This window comes from Brachypodium distachyon, chromosome 2 (genome assembly GCF_000005505.3).
Source record: "Brachypodium distachyon strain Bd21 chromosome 2, Brachypodium_distachyon_v3.0, whole genome shotgun sequence".
Lineage (NCBI taxonomy): Eukaryota > Viridiplantae > Streptophyta > Magnoliopsida > Poales > Poaceae > Brachypodium > Brachypodium distachyon.
The window spans coordinates 6,628,855-6,647,095 of NC_016132.3; the positions used below are offsets into that span (position 1 = coordinate 6,628,855).

Here is an 18,241-nt window from a genome sequence, read left to right on the forward strand (position 1 = left end):
TCTTTTTAGCAGCCTCTTTCTCCCAGATGAATACTTTACTCAAAAAATAGAGGTGTTCCAAGTTTGCAGGTCGCGGGTAACAACCTCGCCAGACGGTAAAAAAATCCCGAGATTATTGACGATTATCTCCACCTTCGGACGATCTCCATCAATGCGCAGACCCATCTAGCTAATCCGATCCAAAAGAAAATATGGAGTACATCCTCACGATCTCCCCCAGCGCCTCCTCTCTTGATCTCTCTGCCCGTCCAAGGCTCCGATCTCGACGCCACCATATGTCCGATCGCTGCTCTGACACCTTTCTCCGCTGCCATGGACACACTGCGCACCGCCGCCGTCTACCGATCCACCGCTGCTCGCCTGCTCCGCTGGGGCCCCAGACGGGAACCGCCGCCGACACGCACCATCCGGCCCACCACCCTCCTTCGCCTCGCGGTGTCGTCGCCGGTCAGGAATGTCACCGTCCTTCGCCTCCCTGGCTTAACATGAGTAACGGTCGGGACGCCGTTACTAATTTCGTGTTACTGATGATGGGTATCATCAATAACGGTCACTGCGACCGGTCGCGTTGCCAGCTCGACCGACACTGATACATTTTCGATATTTAAAAAAATAATTAAAACCACAGAAAATACACAGAATATATATACAGCACAGCACATAAAAATACATGTAAAGTCGCATCACATCACAGCACAACACATCACATCACATCACATCATTTAAAGCATATAAATGTATATAAAGCCGCATCATTTAAAGCATATAAAGAATACAAAAGTATCTCACTTCACGACATTAATTACAAAGTGTCAAAATTTCATACAAGCATATAAAGAATACAAATTTATCTCATTTCAAGTTTGAAGCTATTTTTGTGGGTGAACCCTAGACACCACTTGTTCCACACGTTCGTAGAAGTTCTCGCTAGGCTTGATGACCTCATTGTTGATGAGATGGACGAACTCCCTTTGAATGTTATACACGACCCATTTAGGTCGGTGTCCCATTGTCATTTGGGGCCGCCAGTACTCTTCCATCGCCGCGACTGACCCCTTTCACTCAGGCTTGAACATGCTGGCATTCTCCATAAGGATGTGACAGCAGTAGTAGCAACAGAACACATTGCCGGACGGCTGTTGCTGGCAAGGGAACCTGTGGTTGTGGTGAGGTTCGTCTTTATAGCTTTTACCAGCTAATTTTCCCTTGGTCGTCACTTTCCAGGCAGTGTTAATGAGTGATTTGATGGGTTTTCAGAGCCGGCCTCGAACACCCTTCTTCGGAAGTAGTGAATCGAAGTGGTACACCACGGACCAAGGCAAACAAATGAGTAGTGTCACCCAATGGTCTCTGTTTTCAAAAGAAACAAACTTTAGTATCTAAGGGTGTATAATAAAAAGTGAATTAGAAAAAACTAACGGTTCCGTATATAAAATTGAACTGACTCCAAATTAAGGAAGAAGAGGATAAAGTCGTGGTCCGCGTATTTCTCGAGACATGCCACCAAGTATTTAGATGCCAGGGTTTTTGAGTGATCCTTTTCTGGCTCAAGACCGATGTCACCGTAGTTGAACACTGCGGGGTCTAGAATGGCTACTTTTTTGACCTCCATTCGCCGCAGTTCCCTTATTTGGTAGGCGGACCACAGCCTTAAGAGGTTGATATCAAGCTTTTGGCGATTGAAGAGGTGGAACAATTCGTTGAACTCCACACCAAAGGTGATAGGACGTTTTTGAATGTTCCCGGTTTCTTGGTCAAAGAAGCCACAGTCTTTTGGGATTCGAACATTGATTTGTTGGGCATGTTGTTGAGAACCAGCTGATGCTTGCATGTAGAACTGATGAAGCTCCTGCATCTCTCTGGACACGGCACGCAGGAAATCTTCGGTGACCATCGGTCTTTTAGGATAGTAAATAAGCACTCGGTCAAACTCCCTAGCCACGAAATAGGATTCGTCTTCGAATCTCTGGCCTTGACAGGGGTTCTTTATGAGAATGTCAGGCCTATTGTCCTCCCAGACTCCAGTTATGTCAGGCACATGGTACATCTCATCTTGAGTGACATTGGAGAACTCCTTCATGGTCTTGCCGCCGCGCCCCCTCTTTTTATGCCTCCTCTTATTGTCTCATGCCTTCTGCTCCTCTGCCTTGTACCTTTCATCGATCTTGCAGCCACCCATGGACTCAGCGGCACCCAAGAGAGAGAAGGTAGGAGGGACGCTTCCAGCCTGTGCCGACCTTGTGGTCTGACTATCTTTGAGCTGTGGAGGCATCGACATTGCCCGATCTTCATCTCCGCCGGCATCGACAGGAGGAAGTATCCTAGGGGAAAGGCCGAGCAGCGATTGAGAAGTACCTTTGTAGGCGGAGGAAGATGGAGTCATAGAGGGCCGACGCTGGTTGTAGAGAGATACCAAGCTCCTAGGCCACATAATGCGATAGTTTGAACAACCGCCTAGGATATCCACGCCTTCTTCCGGAAGAAGAGGGATAGCATAATCACGATGCTCCTCGACGACGGAGTCCACCATCACACTCACTTGTGCGTCGTTCATAAGAATGCCATGCACCAGTGGCGGTGATTGTCTGGGCATCAGGCGGCCAATGGCGCCTACAGGCTTCCCACGCTTGTCTACGTGGATACGACACTTCACCGGTGCCTGCGCGTAACAAGAAGAAGTCATATGTGTGTAAGATCTTTATTCATGAAGGTAAGGAGTGAAAAAGATTTTGAAAAGTATGCTTACAAGGATGTTGTCGCTCGGACCCGGATCGTTATCCCAGATGCCCTCGCTTGGGTCCGGTTGGCTAGCGGGGGGGTTGTCCATGCTAGGAGCCAGGATATAACCTGGGGTGTAGGTGTCTTCGTTGTCCATACGTGTGTCGGAGGCGGCGCTGCTCTTCAGCGGGGTGCTCTTTCGCGGGGGAAGAGGAGGAAGAGGAGGAAGGAGGTTCCTCAAACCTTCCACTCCTCTCCCGAGTATGGCGTCAAGGGCGGGGTGGTCTTTGGCCAATGCCGACACCAAATGATGGACGGCTTGCACTGCATATTCTCACGACACCTCTTGAGACACAATAGATGCCTGCTCTCGCGCCTCCGCCTTAGCTTGTTCTACTATTTCAGCAGAAGCGGGGAGCTTTTTCTGGACTCTGCTTCGCTTCGGAGCAGGCAGGAAATAATCCCCAGCAGGCCCCTTCGCCTTCTCCTAGAACACGGCCCGTGTGCTCCGCCTTTTGCAAGCCGGCGGTCACAGCCGACTCCCACCTCTTGCTCTGCACGGAGTTGTCGGATGTTTCTGACCTCTTGCTCTCCTCCCATTTGTGGGCATTTTCCTGTTATCATATAAGACAGGACGTGAGTCTATATGGATCAGAAGTGTCATAATTAACGCCGAAAAGAAATAAATGCACGTGAACCCTTACCGTAAAATATTAACAGGCGGCTGCATTGGCTCAATGCCCGCCCATTCCTCTGGTGTCATGTGCTGACGTGCATGTTCTCTAGCACGTTGGTCCTCCAGCATGTCATGCACTGGAGGCACCCTGCCTGCTGCCTCGAGAATTCGGTCATGCTTGCACCAGACCTTCTTCTTCCCCTTTTTCCCTGCACTCCCTAACCTGTGGTTCAAGGGCTTCCTCGCGCGCAACGCCCTCATACGTTCACTCTTCGCAATGAAGGCAGGGTCAGACGATTCCTTCTTGAAGTTTTCCCATTCGGTCTCATCAGTTACCGACAGCCATTTCTTCTTGATAATCTCGTAGGGTTTGTCCATCCACTTTCTAGCGGTGGTTTTCCAATTAGCAAGTCCATTGCGCACTACTATGTTGACGGCCGCTAGGAATCGCTCGCGCCACTCGTCAGTGACTTGGAACCTCCTTGCAACGTCTGCGATGCACGTGTTTCTAACGACTTCGGAGATGTCACTCCACTCGTCGGTGATCTTGCAATATTTATGTGCAACGGCTCCATAGGTCGTTGCGAAGGCCTTCTGTGCCCTCTCAGGTGACTCCGGGCGGCCTCTCTTAGAGTGCCGGGTGACCACGTAACAGAACTCCTTCAAGTTTTGGCTCCCCCTCGACGTCTTCTTCCTTGGCTTCTTAGCGGGAGTTTTAGTTGGCTGCGGGTTACTCTCTTCCACCCGTCGCTCGTTGTCGCGCTCTTCTGAACGAGAGCTACCTGAGCCAGAGCTGGCAATTTGCTCTCCCGATGAAGACTCTTCATCGACACGATCTACCTCCTCATGATCAAGAACTGGTTTCTGACTACTCTTGCCCATTTCGTACCTATGCCATCAAAACCATCAAATATATATTGGCCGAAAATTTCGGTATGACCTATGCTAAAAAACTAGCAAATTTTCTCTACTAGGAGATCGAAATCTGCATAAAAAACCCACCCGCATATGTACCCCATCGGCACGATGGCCGACCCCTTCTCCAATGATCCGACACGATGGTCGGGCCCACAATTCACATAAATGAAGCACTTGGTGTATATAGCTAAAATCATAAGTAAACATCATATATATAGCTAAAATCATATACTTGGTGTATCCCATCATGTATATAGCTAAAATCATAAGTAAACATAAGTAAATAGCATATATATAGCTAAAATCATAAGCTCCTACTACAGTTCATACAAATTAGTGTTTATATAGCAATGACCCGCATATTTAGAGCTAAATTTATGAACTGCATCACGCAAACATGTATATTGCAGCATCTACATTATGTAGAGCTACATATATAGCTAAAATCATAAACATGTATAAATCATGCTCTTTCTGAAATTATGTAGAGCTAAATTTATGAACTGCATCATGCAAACATGTATATTGCAGCATATAAATTATGTAGAGCTACATATATAGCTAAAATCTTAAACATGTATAAATCATGCTCTTTAATTCAAATCAGCAAGCTAATTCAAATCGGCAAGGAGCACAGGAGCACATCATACAAGGATTAGACCACAGGAGCACATCAGTAACTAGAGATGAATTAATATCAACCCTAATTCAGAATCAGAATCCTAACCCTAACCCTAATCCTAACCCTAACCCTAACCCTAACCCTAAATCAACCCTAAATCAGAATCTAAGAATGCCACAGGAGCACATCAGTAATCAGAGGAGACGGCGGCACACCTGTGGTTGAGGGAGACGGCGGCGCACCTGTGGTTGAGGAGAAGGCGGCACGGGGTGGTGGCGCTCAGGGAGGAGGGAGAAGGCGGCGCGGGGTGGCGGCGCTCGGGGAGGAGGGAGAAGGCGGTGCGGGGTGGTGGTGCTCGGGGTCGACGGGGCTCAACGCAGGGCGGCGGGCTCAGGGTCGACAGCGAGGACGAGGCTCGGGCTCGGGGACGACGGCGCTCGACGCGGGGCAGCGGGCTCGAGATCGGCGGCGACGGCGGCGAAAAAATCCGGCAGGGCTTCGCCTCTCCTAGGGTTAATCGCCCACTGTTGGTCGCTCTGTGTGTTGAGGACGCGCGGGCGGAATAACCCTAGATTGCGCTAAGTGTTCCTTTATATACCCTATACACATCAGTAACAGGCGGATAAGGGAGGCGACCATTACTGATGATCCTTCAATCATCAGTAACGGTCGCGATAGAAAGCGCCCGCCACTGATGTTCTCCGAAGTGCAATGCCCATCTACTCATCAGTAACGGGCGCGTAGAAGCCTGACCGTTACTGATGAGTATACGCACTCATCAGTAACGGGCGCATAGCGGCTTGACCGTTACGGATGAGTATAGGACATGGACTCCATTTCTCTAGTATTTGTACATCATGGAATTCATGTATTTAAAGTTTGATGAATAAATTCATGTATTTCTCTCGTATTTGTGCTAAATTAAATTCAAAAAATTCATGACATGCATACACAAAAGTACATCGATCACACATAATTTCACTTAGTACAAAGTTTGCATTAAGATTCAGTACGAGTACATTTTTACAATGTAACTACCAGTGTTTCTCCTTCCTTCGGTAAGTCATAACTTGACTCCTCGCAGAACTGCTTCTGAGGTAGGGTTTTTGTGGTATTTTCTCGCTCTCGCTCCCATCACTTCTTCTTTTCCCTCTCCTTTTCCTCGTTAATATCGTGTGTTCCGCTTCTTCGTCATCTGCAGCGGTCGTCAGATCATGGAAACCTTCGTAGTCTTCTTGTGAAGTAACTCCGTCCACTTCAACAATGCTTCTTTTCCCTCTTCTTACTACGACGCGGCCTTTATTTGTCGGGTCGTCTATGTAGAATACCTGCTTGCTTTGTTTAGCAAAGACCCATGGTTTCTCTCTTGCTGGGATTTTTCTCACGTCAACTTATTCACGAGGGATCTCAGGAGGTAGCACCATCGTCATGAACCTGTGACTTTCTTCTTTATCACCTTTGGTCCATCTTACACGGAACATTGGGATCTTTGTGATCGAGTACTCCAATTCCTAGATCTCCTCGATAACACCGAAGAACGCTTTGGTTTTGCTGTTGTCGTCGGTCGCGGTCTCAGAAGTCATGACTACACCACTATTTTGATACGTGCTTTTACGGTCCTGAGACGCAGTGTAGAAGTTATAGCCGTTGATCGCATATGATTGCCAAGTAGAGACGTGGTAAGCAGGTTCCCGTGACAAACATGCAACCATCTGTTCTGATAGATTAGTCGTCTCTCTGCCGTACCAATAATTCTTTAGCCACGCTGTGAATGTTTTATTGTGCTCCCAGTGGATCCAGACTTCTCCTCTTTTAGGGTTTTCATTTCGCAGTTATTCCATGTGCATTTTCTGATAAGACCGGCAGCAATCGACAGTTTGCAACACTACCAAATGTGCTCTTTCAAAATCAGCTTCCCTTCCTGTTCCATAGACATTACGGTACGTATGTCCAAGGCCACCTTCGCCATCGAGCTTGCCCTTGTGCTATGATTCGGGAACACCTATTGATTTCTGATCGGCCAACCAATCCGTGCAGAACTCGATGCACTCTTCTGCCCTAAAGCCTTCCACGATGCTACCTTCCGGACGCGATCTGTTACGAATGTAGCGCTTCAGAACCCCGTTGTATCGTTCAGAGCCATACATGTTATGCAGGAACGAGAGCCCTAGGGACAAGATCTCATCGCATATGTGGATCATTAGATGGACCATGATATCGAAGAATGATGGAGGGAAGAACATCTCGAGCTCACATAGAATCTGTATCATACTATCCTTCAGTATTTGACATCGTCTAACGGTGATTGACTTTTGCGAGATGCTGTCAAAGAAGTCAAAAAGCTTCATGATTGTCTCCCTTACGTGCGGCTCCATGATACCTCTATTGCGACTGGAAGTAACTGAGTGAGTATGGCATGGTTGTCGTGAGACTTCATGCCAGATAGCTTGTGACTCTTCATGTCAACTAGATGCTTGATGCTCGACGAGTAGTTCGCTAGGACTTTAATGCCCTGCAGGCACTGGCACATCCTATGCAACTCGTCTTTGTACAGGTTGTAACATGCAAGACGACACCGCGTGGTCACCGTCACGAAACCATTCTTGTCGGCTGCTGACACTTGATCTTTGCCCCACAACTCTTTTCTGATAGACATGAGTTCCAGGTCCTTCCGTGCATTGGGTCCATCTTTCGTCTTCTCTGAAATGCTCATCAGCAACCCCAGCACGCTGTCGCATACATTTTTCTCCACGTGCATGACATCTATGTTGTGGCGGCATTCTAAATGTGCCCAGTACTCCAGGTCCCAGAATACGGACCTCATTTTCCACACGACGCCTTCAGATTTCTTATATTTCTTCGCAGCAATCTTTCAAGGGACAACCTCAAGATCGTTCATAATTTCGAGAATTTGCATACCAGGCTTCTCCTTCGGCGATGTCCCGTGCTCCGTCTTCCCATTGAACCTTTCCTTGTCATTCCTCCAAAGGTCTTTAGCATCCAACCACTTTCGGTGGCCCATGTAAACAATTTTGGATGAAGCAGACAACTTCTCCGATGTCGTGTTTTCCCCGCACTTTGTACAGACCTTGTACCCATGTGTCACCTGGCATGAAGTATTTCCATTCGCGGGGTAGTCATGCACGCAGGTCAGAAGCGCTGTTCTCATCATGAAGTACTCCCTCCTGTTTGCGTCCCAAACCACTCTACCAGGGTTCCAAAGCTGCTTCAGCTCATCCTTCACTAGCTGCAGATACACATTTAGGTCAGCTCCCGGCTGCTTTGGACCCTGTATGAGCATGCACATGTGGATGTACTTTCTCTTCATGATTAACCATGGAGGAAAGTTGTAGACAAATAAGATCACTAGCCATGTGCTGTGCTTGTTGTTCATGTTTCCGAAAAGATTTATCATGTCAGTGCTGAGACCGAGCCTCCTCATCGACCCTTGTTTCTTCCTCGGAATCATTCGCCAAATCATACCGCAGGACATCATCATCTTCGCTACCGCTACCGACATCAACCGCATCCTCCCCGTGACAAGTCCAGCGAGAATAACCTTCTACAAAACCCGATGCCAGCACGTGCATCTGAACAGGCTTCATCATGCGTGTGTTTCCACATTTGCGACATGGAGAACGCATCATCACAAGTCCTTTTCGTTCCATATGACCTTTCGCGACTCCAAAAAAGACAGTCCATTCGGTTATCCAACGAGCATTGATTTTTTCCTTAGCGTACATTCAAAAACGGCCCTTCGATCTACAACACAATACACAAGAAAACAAACAAAGCAAAATAGTTAGCCTAATCATTGACAAGGGGATTAAGGTGTAACCAGAGCTAACTAAAAATTTGAAATTGGAGGCCGGCGAGAAAAATTGGGAGGGAGAGAGAGCTCACAAGGGAGAGGAAAGCTCCGGGCGACGAGGAGGAGGCCGCATTTTGGCCGGCGGCCGGAGCTTAAAAATTTGAAATTAGGGAACTTTCGGAGAGAAATTGGAGGCCAGCGAGATAGATCGGGAGGGAGAGGGAAGCTTCGGGGTCGAAGATCGGAGCTCGCCGGCCGCCGGAGCTCCAAAAATGGAGCTCGGCGGCCATGGCCGCCCGCCGGCCATGGAGATGGCGGCCGCCGGTGCGGGGGGGGGGGGGGGGGGGAGTGAGGAGGAAGGGAGAAGGAGGAGGGGCTACCTGGGGGGCTCACCGGCGGCCATGGCGCTGTCGGGCAGCGCTTCGCCGTCACCGGAGAAGAAGGGGCCGCAGCTGGTCGGTTACGTCGCGCAGCGCGACCAGCTGCGGCTCTGTTCTTCGTATTCAAACCGCGATACTCATCAGTGGCGGTCGGGAATTGGACGACCGTTACTGATAATAGGGGGTACATCAGTAGCAGTCGAGTTAGGGCGACCGTTACTGATGCGTGGTTCATCAGTGGCGGTAGTCACTTAACTGACCGCCACTGATGTATCTCACGAGGTATGATGGTTCATATGGCTGGGCGGGGACGCGCAGACCCCGCTCTGTTCATCAGTAACGGTCGCGGCCGTGACCAACACTGATGTTGTTCATCAGTAACGGTCACGCCGGACCCGTTACTGATGTGCCGTTGCATATAGACCGTTTTATAGCAGTGTCCAGAGTAGCAGCTACATCTGTCTCGCCGCATCTATGTACCGATGTACGCTTCTACAGCCTTATCCTGCTTGTTCCTCGTCACGGCTTCTTGCCCATCATAGGTTGATTACCATGTTATTGATGCGACGTTGTGGAAGCATAATTGATGTCAGCCGCAAAAACTAATGGTAAACCGGACAAACTAACGGTCATGCCGTTTGGGATGGAACAGAGAGCGAATCGTTGTTCGCTTCCTGGTCTTTCGGCGCGACGGACCGACACTTGTCACCTTCACAGAACTAAAGTTGCCACTTCAACGGAATTAAACGTTCGCGCCCTATCATTCTGGCGTGACGGGATAAAATTGCCACCCGTAAAGAACTAAAGTTGTCAGCCTTGCAAACCAAAGTTGACATGCCTACAGAACTAAAGTTGTCAGCCTTGCAGACCAAAGTTGACATGCCTACAGAACTAAAGTTGTCACTCCACAGGACACATGGCGCGATCTCAGGCCCAGTCTTTTCAATCGGATGGCCAGCCGATCATTCGCTCCGAGAGACTAAAGAACGAACATTCGCTGAATATAAATTCCAATTGTTGAGACTAAGCATCGGTGCATGCGGTTGAGAAATAATATCTGTAAGTTGGCTTCAGAATAAGACACATCCCTACGAAATCGGCATCGAAGAGGGTGAACATGTTTGTGCATATGCTTCTTGTTCTTTTTTGTTGGTATGTGCGTGCCTATTTTAATTTTTCTACCGGTCGTTGGTTGAACTACTAATTAATTAATTAGCTAATAACTTTCTTTGGGGTTAAGCTATACAATGTTTATCTCACCATTGCAACGGACAGGTACTTAACTAGCTAGTATCTCAACATGATTTACATCAGGGTTGTTACATGGGATACAGATGATAGGCAGAGAGCTGGCTCATACATCGTACCGGGGGCTCATACATCGTACTAGATACAAGGAGTTGTTACAACTAGACACAAGTAATTAACTCCAACAGCTCCAGCTTTCCCATAACATATCACAACTGACTCCAGCAGCTCCAGCTATAACATATTACTAGGAGTTCTTTACAGTTAGGATTCAAAATTATATTGTGACGTGATACTTCTCCAGACGACACACAAGTAGAGTAATATGAAACGAAAAAATCACCGTAGACGTACAAGAAATTATACCAATGTGGCCATCTCCAGGCCATGATCACTAATCGTATATTTTATCCCGAGTGTGTAACTGTATTTATACGTACACACAATACATAGGCCACATATCTCTACTGATCCTATACGCACTCCAAGTACTCCAGTCCGTTCCTTCACCAGTGGCGCCCACGGCAAGATTGATCATTCGATCGACGATAATGATGAGTAGCATACTGGTGATCGGCGGGACGGGGAACATCGGGCAGCACCTCGTGACGGCGAGCCTCGACGCCGGCCACCCGACGGCCGTGCTCGTCCGCCCGACCACCGTCGCCTACGACTCCGGAAGGGCCAGGCTCTTGAAGGCTCTTAAGGCCCGCGGGGCCACCCTTGTCTACGTACGTACATCAGTCACAGCTAACTTCTTTTTTCGAAAATGAATCACAGCTAACTTCTATGCAATTGCAAGGTCACTAAGTCAGATAATTAAGTTCGCAACGTACACTTTTGGTAATCGAACTTTGGGAAAACTATTACTAGTACAGTACTCCATCCAATCCTAAATTATTGTGGGAATATTACATGTATCTAGACATTTTTTAAAAATAGATACATTCATATTTAGACAAATTTGAGTCAAGAATTTAGAATCAGATGGAGTAGTTAATTTGGGGCGTGCGCCGGGGGACATGAACGACCGTGGCAGCTTGGTGACGGCGATCAAAGAGCATGGGGAGGTGGTGATCTGTGCCGTTGGACACGGCAGATCGGAGGAGCTGGACGGCCAGCTAACATCATCCAAGCCGTAAAGGAGGCAGCTGGATATGTCAAGGTACGTACGTACGGATTAGCCTCCTTGAGTACTATACTAACTCGGTAACTACGTTCTTATAAATAAGAACTCCTAACATTGTCTAAAATTACTTCTTAAAGTTTGATCAAATTTATGGCAAAATGTATAATCAGTTAAAAATTTATGTGATGAATGGATTTAATAAAAAGTAAATTGCACAAAACCACCATTTTTTAAAATCAGTTTGGAAAGCCGCTACTCTGAATTGCACAGAAGCACCACTTTTTGGGATCAGGTCGGAAAGCCCATCACTCCGAATTGTACAGAACCACCACTTTTCATGATCAGGTCGAAAAGCCAACCACTCTGAGTTGCATAGAACCACCACTTTTTGTAAATAGTTGCTCCAATCCCAAACAGTCGAGTTTAGTCGCTAAGTGATTTCTGACAGTGCGGCCCACTGGTCAACTTGGTACCGCCTTGACGGACGTTCCTACGGCGGTGACGGCGGAGAGCTCGTCCGCCTCCTCCGTCGCCCTTGCACCGGTCTAGAAGCCGTCGCACCACCTCAAGTTCGTTGTGCCCCTAGAACCTTCATCTCCATCTCCGATGGAGCACCGCCGCCGCTCTAGCCGCCATTCCGGCCACTCTCCGTCAACACTGTGGAGCCGAAGACGATGTCGCCTAGGCCTCCCACGCCCTGGAGTGCTCCCCCGCCACAGTGCTCGTTCACGCCTCAGTGAACTCCTCGTCGCGTCGTCTACGTTGTGGTCGCCTAGCCTTGGCGCCGATGGGGGACATGAACGACCATGGGAGCTTGGTGACGGCGATCAAAGAGCATGGGGAGGTGGTGTCTGTGCCGTTGAGGAAAAACAGTCAACTAACAACAAATATTAGTTAAAAGTGCTAGTAACAAAATTGCCCTTCGCAATAGTGTAGTTATAACTTTGGACCCTGGCCAGCATTGAACAAAAAAGAAAGCAACCACCTCTGCAATACCTGAAAAACTTGCCTGAAATAATCCTTGAGATGGAAAAAGTCTGAATGGACAACTGAAGCACTGCAGCGTTTTCTGCCATCGGAATTCGGCTGCGACGTGGAGCACGCCGAACGGACTCTAGAGCCCGCGAAGACCATGATAGCATCCAAGCTTCGGGTCCGGCGAGCCATCAGAGATGCTGGGATTCCCCGCACGTTCATCTGCAGCAACTGGGCTATTGGCTTGTTCTTGTCCAGGCTCATCGACTTCGGGGAGAACGAACCTTTGACGGCCGGGGTGAACATATTCGGTGACGACAAAGCACAAGGTAATTAAACATCTCCGCTTAACAACATATCTGGTCTCTGTGGCTCTGTCATTTGTAAGATCTCTGGGTTCCCCTCTATTTTTTCAGCGGTCTTTGTGGACGAGAAGGATATGAGCATGCTGGCTATAAGAGCCGTGGAGGACCCACGAACACTCGACAAGGTCCTGTACGTACGCCCTCCCACGAACATGCGCTCCTTCAGCCAACTCATCCATATTTTGGAGAAGAAAACCGGCAGAACCCTCGAGAGGCACTACGTGTCTGAACACGAGTTCGCCAAGAATATCCAAGGTAATTAACGCACATCCATCCAGCATTTCGGCTCCAATAATGTTAATCGTGTGTAAATTCATGTCTATCAATTAACTAATCGATGGGTGATTAACCTATATCCCCCGGCGCTCTGATGGAACTCGATGCAAGCAGAGGCTCCGTTCCCGCTCAACTTTCAGCTGGCGATGGTGCACTCGACGGTGGTGCATGCCGGAGCGTGCGAAGACGCCATAGACGCGGCCGTCGGGGTGGAGGCCACGCTGCTGTACCCTGACGTGGAGTTCATCACGGTGGAGGAGTACCTTGATGGTCTTCTTCCCTAAGACAGAGACGCCGGGTATATCCATCTATGTACTGCTATGCTTACATTGTTGGGTGCAGATTAAACTGTTCCTAATATTTGTATTATCACATATCGACCCTTTGTTCAGTACATTATTATGTGTTTGGAGAAATTAACATGGATTCGTTATTTCTAAAACCATTTCTGTTTTTTCAAGGGGAGACAAAGATTTCATTAACTAGGCAAAGAATCGACATGAACACCAGTTACAGGAGGTGGGGCATCGCCCACAAGAACTCAATTAAAAGAGTAAATTTCAAAAAACCATACTTTTTGGGACAGCTGTGTCGCAGAGCCACAATTAACGAAATACCATCCGAAGAACCACACCTTTTTGTGTCAAACCGTCTCACTTAACCCGAAACCGCTTATTTGGTGGTTTTGCTCAAATACTAACCTGTGGGGCCCACATGTCAGGCGATACGTCATCGTTGACCCGGACATGGTCATCTTGCACGCCGCCAGACCCGAACGCAAACGTGTCGGCGTGCACTCCTGCTTCTGTGGCCGGGAATCGGAGCAACGCTTGGGTGAAGGCTCTATCTATCTATCAGAGATGGAGACAAAGAGGAAGGAAGCCGCGTGGGGAAGGACGGAAGGAAACTCGAGCAGTCCTCTACAAGCAGCCCTCACGGGCAGTCTGGCCGGCGCCCACGCAGCGAGGGGAGGAGACGGAACACGTCGAGCCTCGCCCTCAGCGACCATGCCTGGCGAGACGCTCCCCTGCGCTGGTGGGGGCCTGTTGTTGTTGGGATGGAATCGAAGGTGCGAGGGCCGCGGCGTGATCTCCTCTGGTGGCGAGGAGGCGGAGGCGCGTGAGAGAGGGAGGGGAGAGGGGGAAGGAGGCGAGGAGGGAGCGGAGGTTCGGGAGAGAGGTGGGGGTGGCGAGGTGGAGAAAGGGAGCAGAGGCGAAGGTGGATGATGCGTGACCATGGGGTCATCAGGCGAGTGTCGTAGCCCGGGGCGTAGACACCGGGGGTGTACGGCACCCCCTTTTAGGTTTGGCAGAGGGCGTCGCGGATCGCTCCGGCGATCGCCGGCGAGACAAATGTCAAGCATGACAGAACACAAGATCGCTTTTACCCAGGTTCGGGCCACCCTGAGGTGTAAAACCCTACGTCCTGTTTCTGTGCTTTTATTAACCGATGAACAAGGGTTTACAGGTTGTCGGGGGACTCTCCGGGTACTCTCTCCTTTCTTGCTAAGGGCTACTTGCTGTTTTCGGCTAAAACTAGTAAGGAACCAAACCCTTTGACCGTTGGTAACGGTCCTCCTTTTATACTCAAGGGGATACCACAGGTGCCTTGGTGCATGGATGACAAATGGCGAGCAAAGAACTCGAGCGGCTTCCCTCGCTGCGCTGGCTTGCATGCATGGTGAGTAGCCCTGCAGAAGATAGGGCGCTACATGCCTAGAATTCACAGCGGGCCAGACACTGTGGGCTGACTAGACGGGGAATCCCCTTTTTGTCAGTGCATTAAATGCTTGCTTGCGCTTCACTCCTTGCCCTGACGAGCCCTGCGCACAGGGAACCCGCCGGGCAGCCACGTGGCGTCGATGCTCTGTCCGTTTGGTACCGTCATTGTAGCGAGCTTCCGCGCCCAGGGACACGCTCCCCGGCAAGTGACCTTCCCGGGGAGCGCCCAGACGGAGATTCTCTTGTTGCCTTCTAGGGCAACCCCCGCAGCCTAGCTAGCCCTGTCGGGCAGCTTGTGCGGTGCTGCCCGGGGCGCTATACTTTCGGGGAGCGGGTGAGGCGACCCACGCGTCATGCAACGGTGGTACCCCAGGCGCCACCGGTGCGACAGTAGCCCCCGGGCGTGGGCCGGCAACGCCTGCTCCCAGATGGACTCACCTTTGGTCGGTTGGCGGGCTACGCCCTTAGCCGACGCGTGGGTCCCGAGCCGCTTCAGGTGCCCGTTTATGCGTTACTCCAGGGACTCCGCCGTTACGGGCAGGGTAGTGGGGGCGAGATTTCCGCCTTAACCTCCCCCTAATCACGGGTGGTTAAGGCCACGCCCCGCATTCCCCCTCTTTAAGCGTACTTATCCGAAGCGCACCCTTAGGGTGCAGATGCGACCGTTACCCAGCGTCGGGGTACTATAAGACCCCACCGCTGCGCTGAGGAGCTAACACTTAGCCCCCCAGCCCTTCTTCCTCATCCCCATTCTTCCTTGCACCCCTGATTTTTGCCAATCTCCATCTGCATTCCCAATGGCGCCAAAAGCCCCCAAGAGAGGAAAAGGCTCCAAAAGTTCCACGGCCAACAAAGGCGAGAAGGCTCCCAAGAAGCCTCTCTCGGAGAAAGACCAGAAGAAGTGGGAGTTGAGGGCCACGCAGGCCTTCTTCAGGCCCGGCTACAACGGCGAGGGGCTTGACAAGATCCGGCATGCCGTCGCCTCTCGGTTCAACGAGTACAGCGAGACGCTCGTCTTCCCCGCCGGTGCTGATCACCAGGACAACGACTTTCAGGTGTTCGCCCGCTTCATCCTCGCCGAGCTGGTACCTCCGTTCTCCCTCTTCCTCCACGCGCTCATGGTGGCGTAGCATCTCCGGGTCGCGCAGATCCACCCCACCTCCCTCTTCCTTCTCGCCGTCTTCCAATTCCTCTGCGAGGGGTTCGTTGGGGTGATGCCGTCAGTGGCGTTGTTCCGCCACTACTTTTACCCGCGCATCGAGCAATCAGAGTCGATGTCGTCGGGGGTGGTGTTCTGTGCCCGGAGTTCATCGTGCGGACGGAGAAGAAGATCAAGAAGGAGTGGCGTGCGGATTGGTGCTTTGTTCGTGTGGAGGATCCCAATGATCTCATCTACGCGCCCACCGAGCTGCCCGCAAGCAACGCCGGTTGGCGGGACCGCTACAGCCGCGACGTGGAGTTCCTCCCCATCGTCGAGAGGATCAAGGCCCTGCGACTAGCGGGGCTCACTGATCTCGACGTGGCGAGCACCTAGATCAGCCAGCGCATCACGCCGCTGCAGCTGCGGTCTCGCCCCGCGTGGATGTACGCGGGGCCTGGGGACAACACGCGCCTCCAGAACGGGGGCGTGACCCCGGACACGATCCAGGTGTGGGTGAAGGGGATCGCCGGCGAGGATGCCGTCTTCACGGATCTGCCCCCGGGGGCTCCTTCCCTCCACGCCGGCGTCGCGGGGCTGTACGACATCGTCAGCAGCTACCCGCTCTGCAACGAGTGGGGGCTAATGTTCGATTCCCCCGCTCGAGCCCCGCAACCTCCGCCCGCCACAACCCGCAGGAAGCGAGTGGCCGAGGAGAGCGGGGGGGAATCGGAGCTCAGCTGGCACGACGTCGAGTCCTCCGGCGACGAGGCTGGCCGCGTTGCCGGGGCCCAGACGACCCTTCCTGTGACGAAGGAGACGGACGAAGACGACGCACCTCTGGTGCGGTGGAAAAGGGTGCCCGCGGCAGCGGCCGCCTCCGCGGCGGCCGCAATCGTCGTGGCAACTTCCACGGCGACCGGGGCGGCGGCTACCCCATGAGGGTCTGTGGCTCCGCCCAAGCGGGGAATCTTCGGGGGCTACACGTTCAAGCTCAACCCCCGGAGGTAAGCCGGCGTCTCCCCCCTCCTTCTTCTACAAGGTTTGCTCTAGCTCTGGTTTCCTTATTCCTTTGTCGATGACTTGCAGGGACAGCACCCTGGCGGGAGCCGGCAAGAGGGGGAGGACGGACACTGCGCCCGCCGCGCCGAGCAAGAAGCTGCGCACCCGGGCCCGTGTCAGTGCCAGCCAAACCGGCACGAGGTCCAGCGGCGCTGCCACCACGCTTGACGCCGGCCCGATCCTGGTGGAGGAGGAGCCCGCAGCGGACAGCCCGACCGCAGGAGCCGGGAAAGAGGGGGACAAGGCTCCCCTTGCCCGTACAGCATCCCCACAAGGTACTCGTCCAGGGCCTCCTTGTGTTCGTCGCCGGGTCCCCCAGCTTAGCCTGAAGCACTAATTTCTTTCTTTGTCTCAGATACTGTTGCGCCCTCAACGGGGTCAAGCGAGGCGGTGATCGACCTCGCCTCCGACGTCGGGGCGGGGGACAAGCCGAAGGCGGCCTCCACGCCAAGCCCTGCCGCCCCAGACACAACGGTGGCAGCCCCCACCATCTCTACCGGAGCGGGGACCGGCAACGCGCCCCCGGCCTCACAGGCCGGCGGCACGGATCCCGCGGCAGCCCAGCAGGAGGTGACTCCTGCCGGGGGCGCGGTTCCTCCACCAGCCCCGCAACCTTCGGACGCGGGGGTGGAGGAGGAAGTGGCAACGGAGCAGCAGGCGGCTCCCCTGCAAGGAGACGATGCTCCTCCCGGCCAGACCGTCGCGGCAGGGGTCTCATCATCGTCCGCCGCTACCTCCAGCCCAAACCCCGGCATCCTCGCTGGGGCGACTTGGGACCCGATCATGTGGGACTTTGAGCATCTATGATCAGGGGCACCAGTTCCTTGACGCCATCAAGGAGCAGCAGCTGGCGTTCGTCACCTCCTTCAACAAGGTGAGGGAGCACCACGAGCTCGCGAAGGGCCAGCTCGGTGAGGTGCGGCGAGATGTCGAGAGGGAGCGACAGGAGCTCTCCCGGCTGCGGGAGGAGACGCGCCTGGCTCGGCTGGCTAGGGACGAGGCCGCAACGCCGGTTGTCCCCGAGGCGATTGGAGGCCCAGCGCACCGAGCACCAGCAAGCACTAGACTCACTGGCCGCGGTGCGGGAGAAGGCCAACAAGGAGCACGAGGAGGTGCTCGCGACAGCCCAGGCTCACCTCAACGAGAAGAGCGAGCTGGTCAGCAGCTACTCCTCCCAGCTCCAGGCGCTGCGCACGAAGCTA

The 18,241-nt window shown here is 52.0% G+C and overlaps 2 protein-coding genes across 2 annotated transcripts; both read left to right on the forward strand.

Moving 5' to 3' along the window:
* Window positions 1-10,927: 10,927 nt before the first annotated feature.
* On the forward strand, window positions 10,928-11,515 carry LOC106865405 (isoflavone reductase homolog PCBER-like). The gene is made up of 2 exons (XM_014898942.1): window positions 10,928-11,108; window positions 11,370-11,515. The coding sequence occupies exons 1-2, from the start codon at window positions 10,928-10,930 to the stop codon at window positions 11,513-11,515; spliced, it is 327 nt and encodes a 108-aa protein (XP_014754428.1).
* A 774-nt stretch (window positions 11,516-12,289) lies between these two features.
* Window positions 12,290-13,402, forward strand: LOC100846083 (isoflavone reductase-like protein). Its single transcript, XM_014898509.1, has 4 exons — window positions 12,290-12,351; window positions 12,736-12,806; window positions 12,894-13,097; window positions 13,233-13,402. Exons 1-4 carry the CDS (start codon window positions 12,290-12,292, stop codon window positions 13,400-13,402), a joined length of 507 nt encoding a protein of 168 aa, XP_014753995.1.
* Window positions 13,403-18,241: the final 4,839 nt, after the last annotated feature.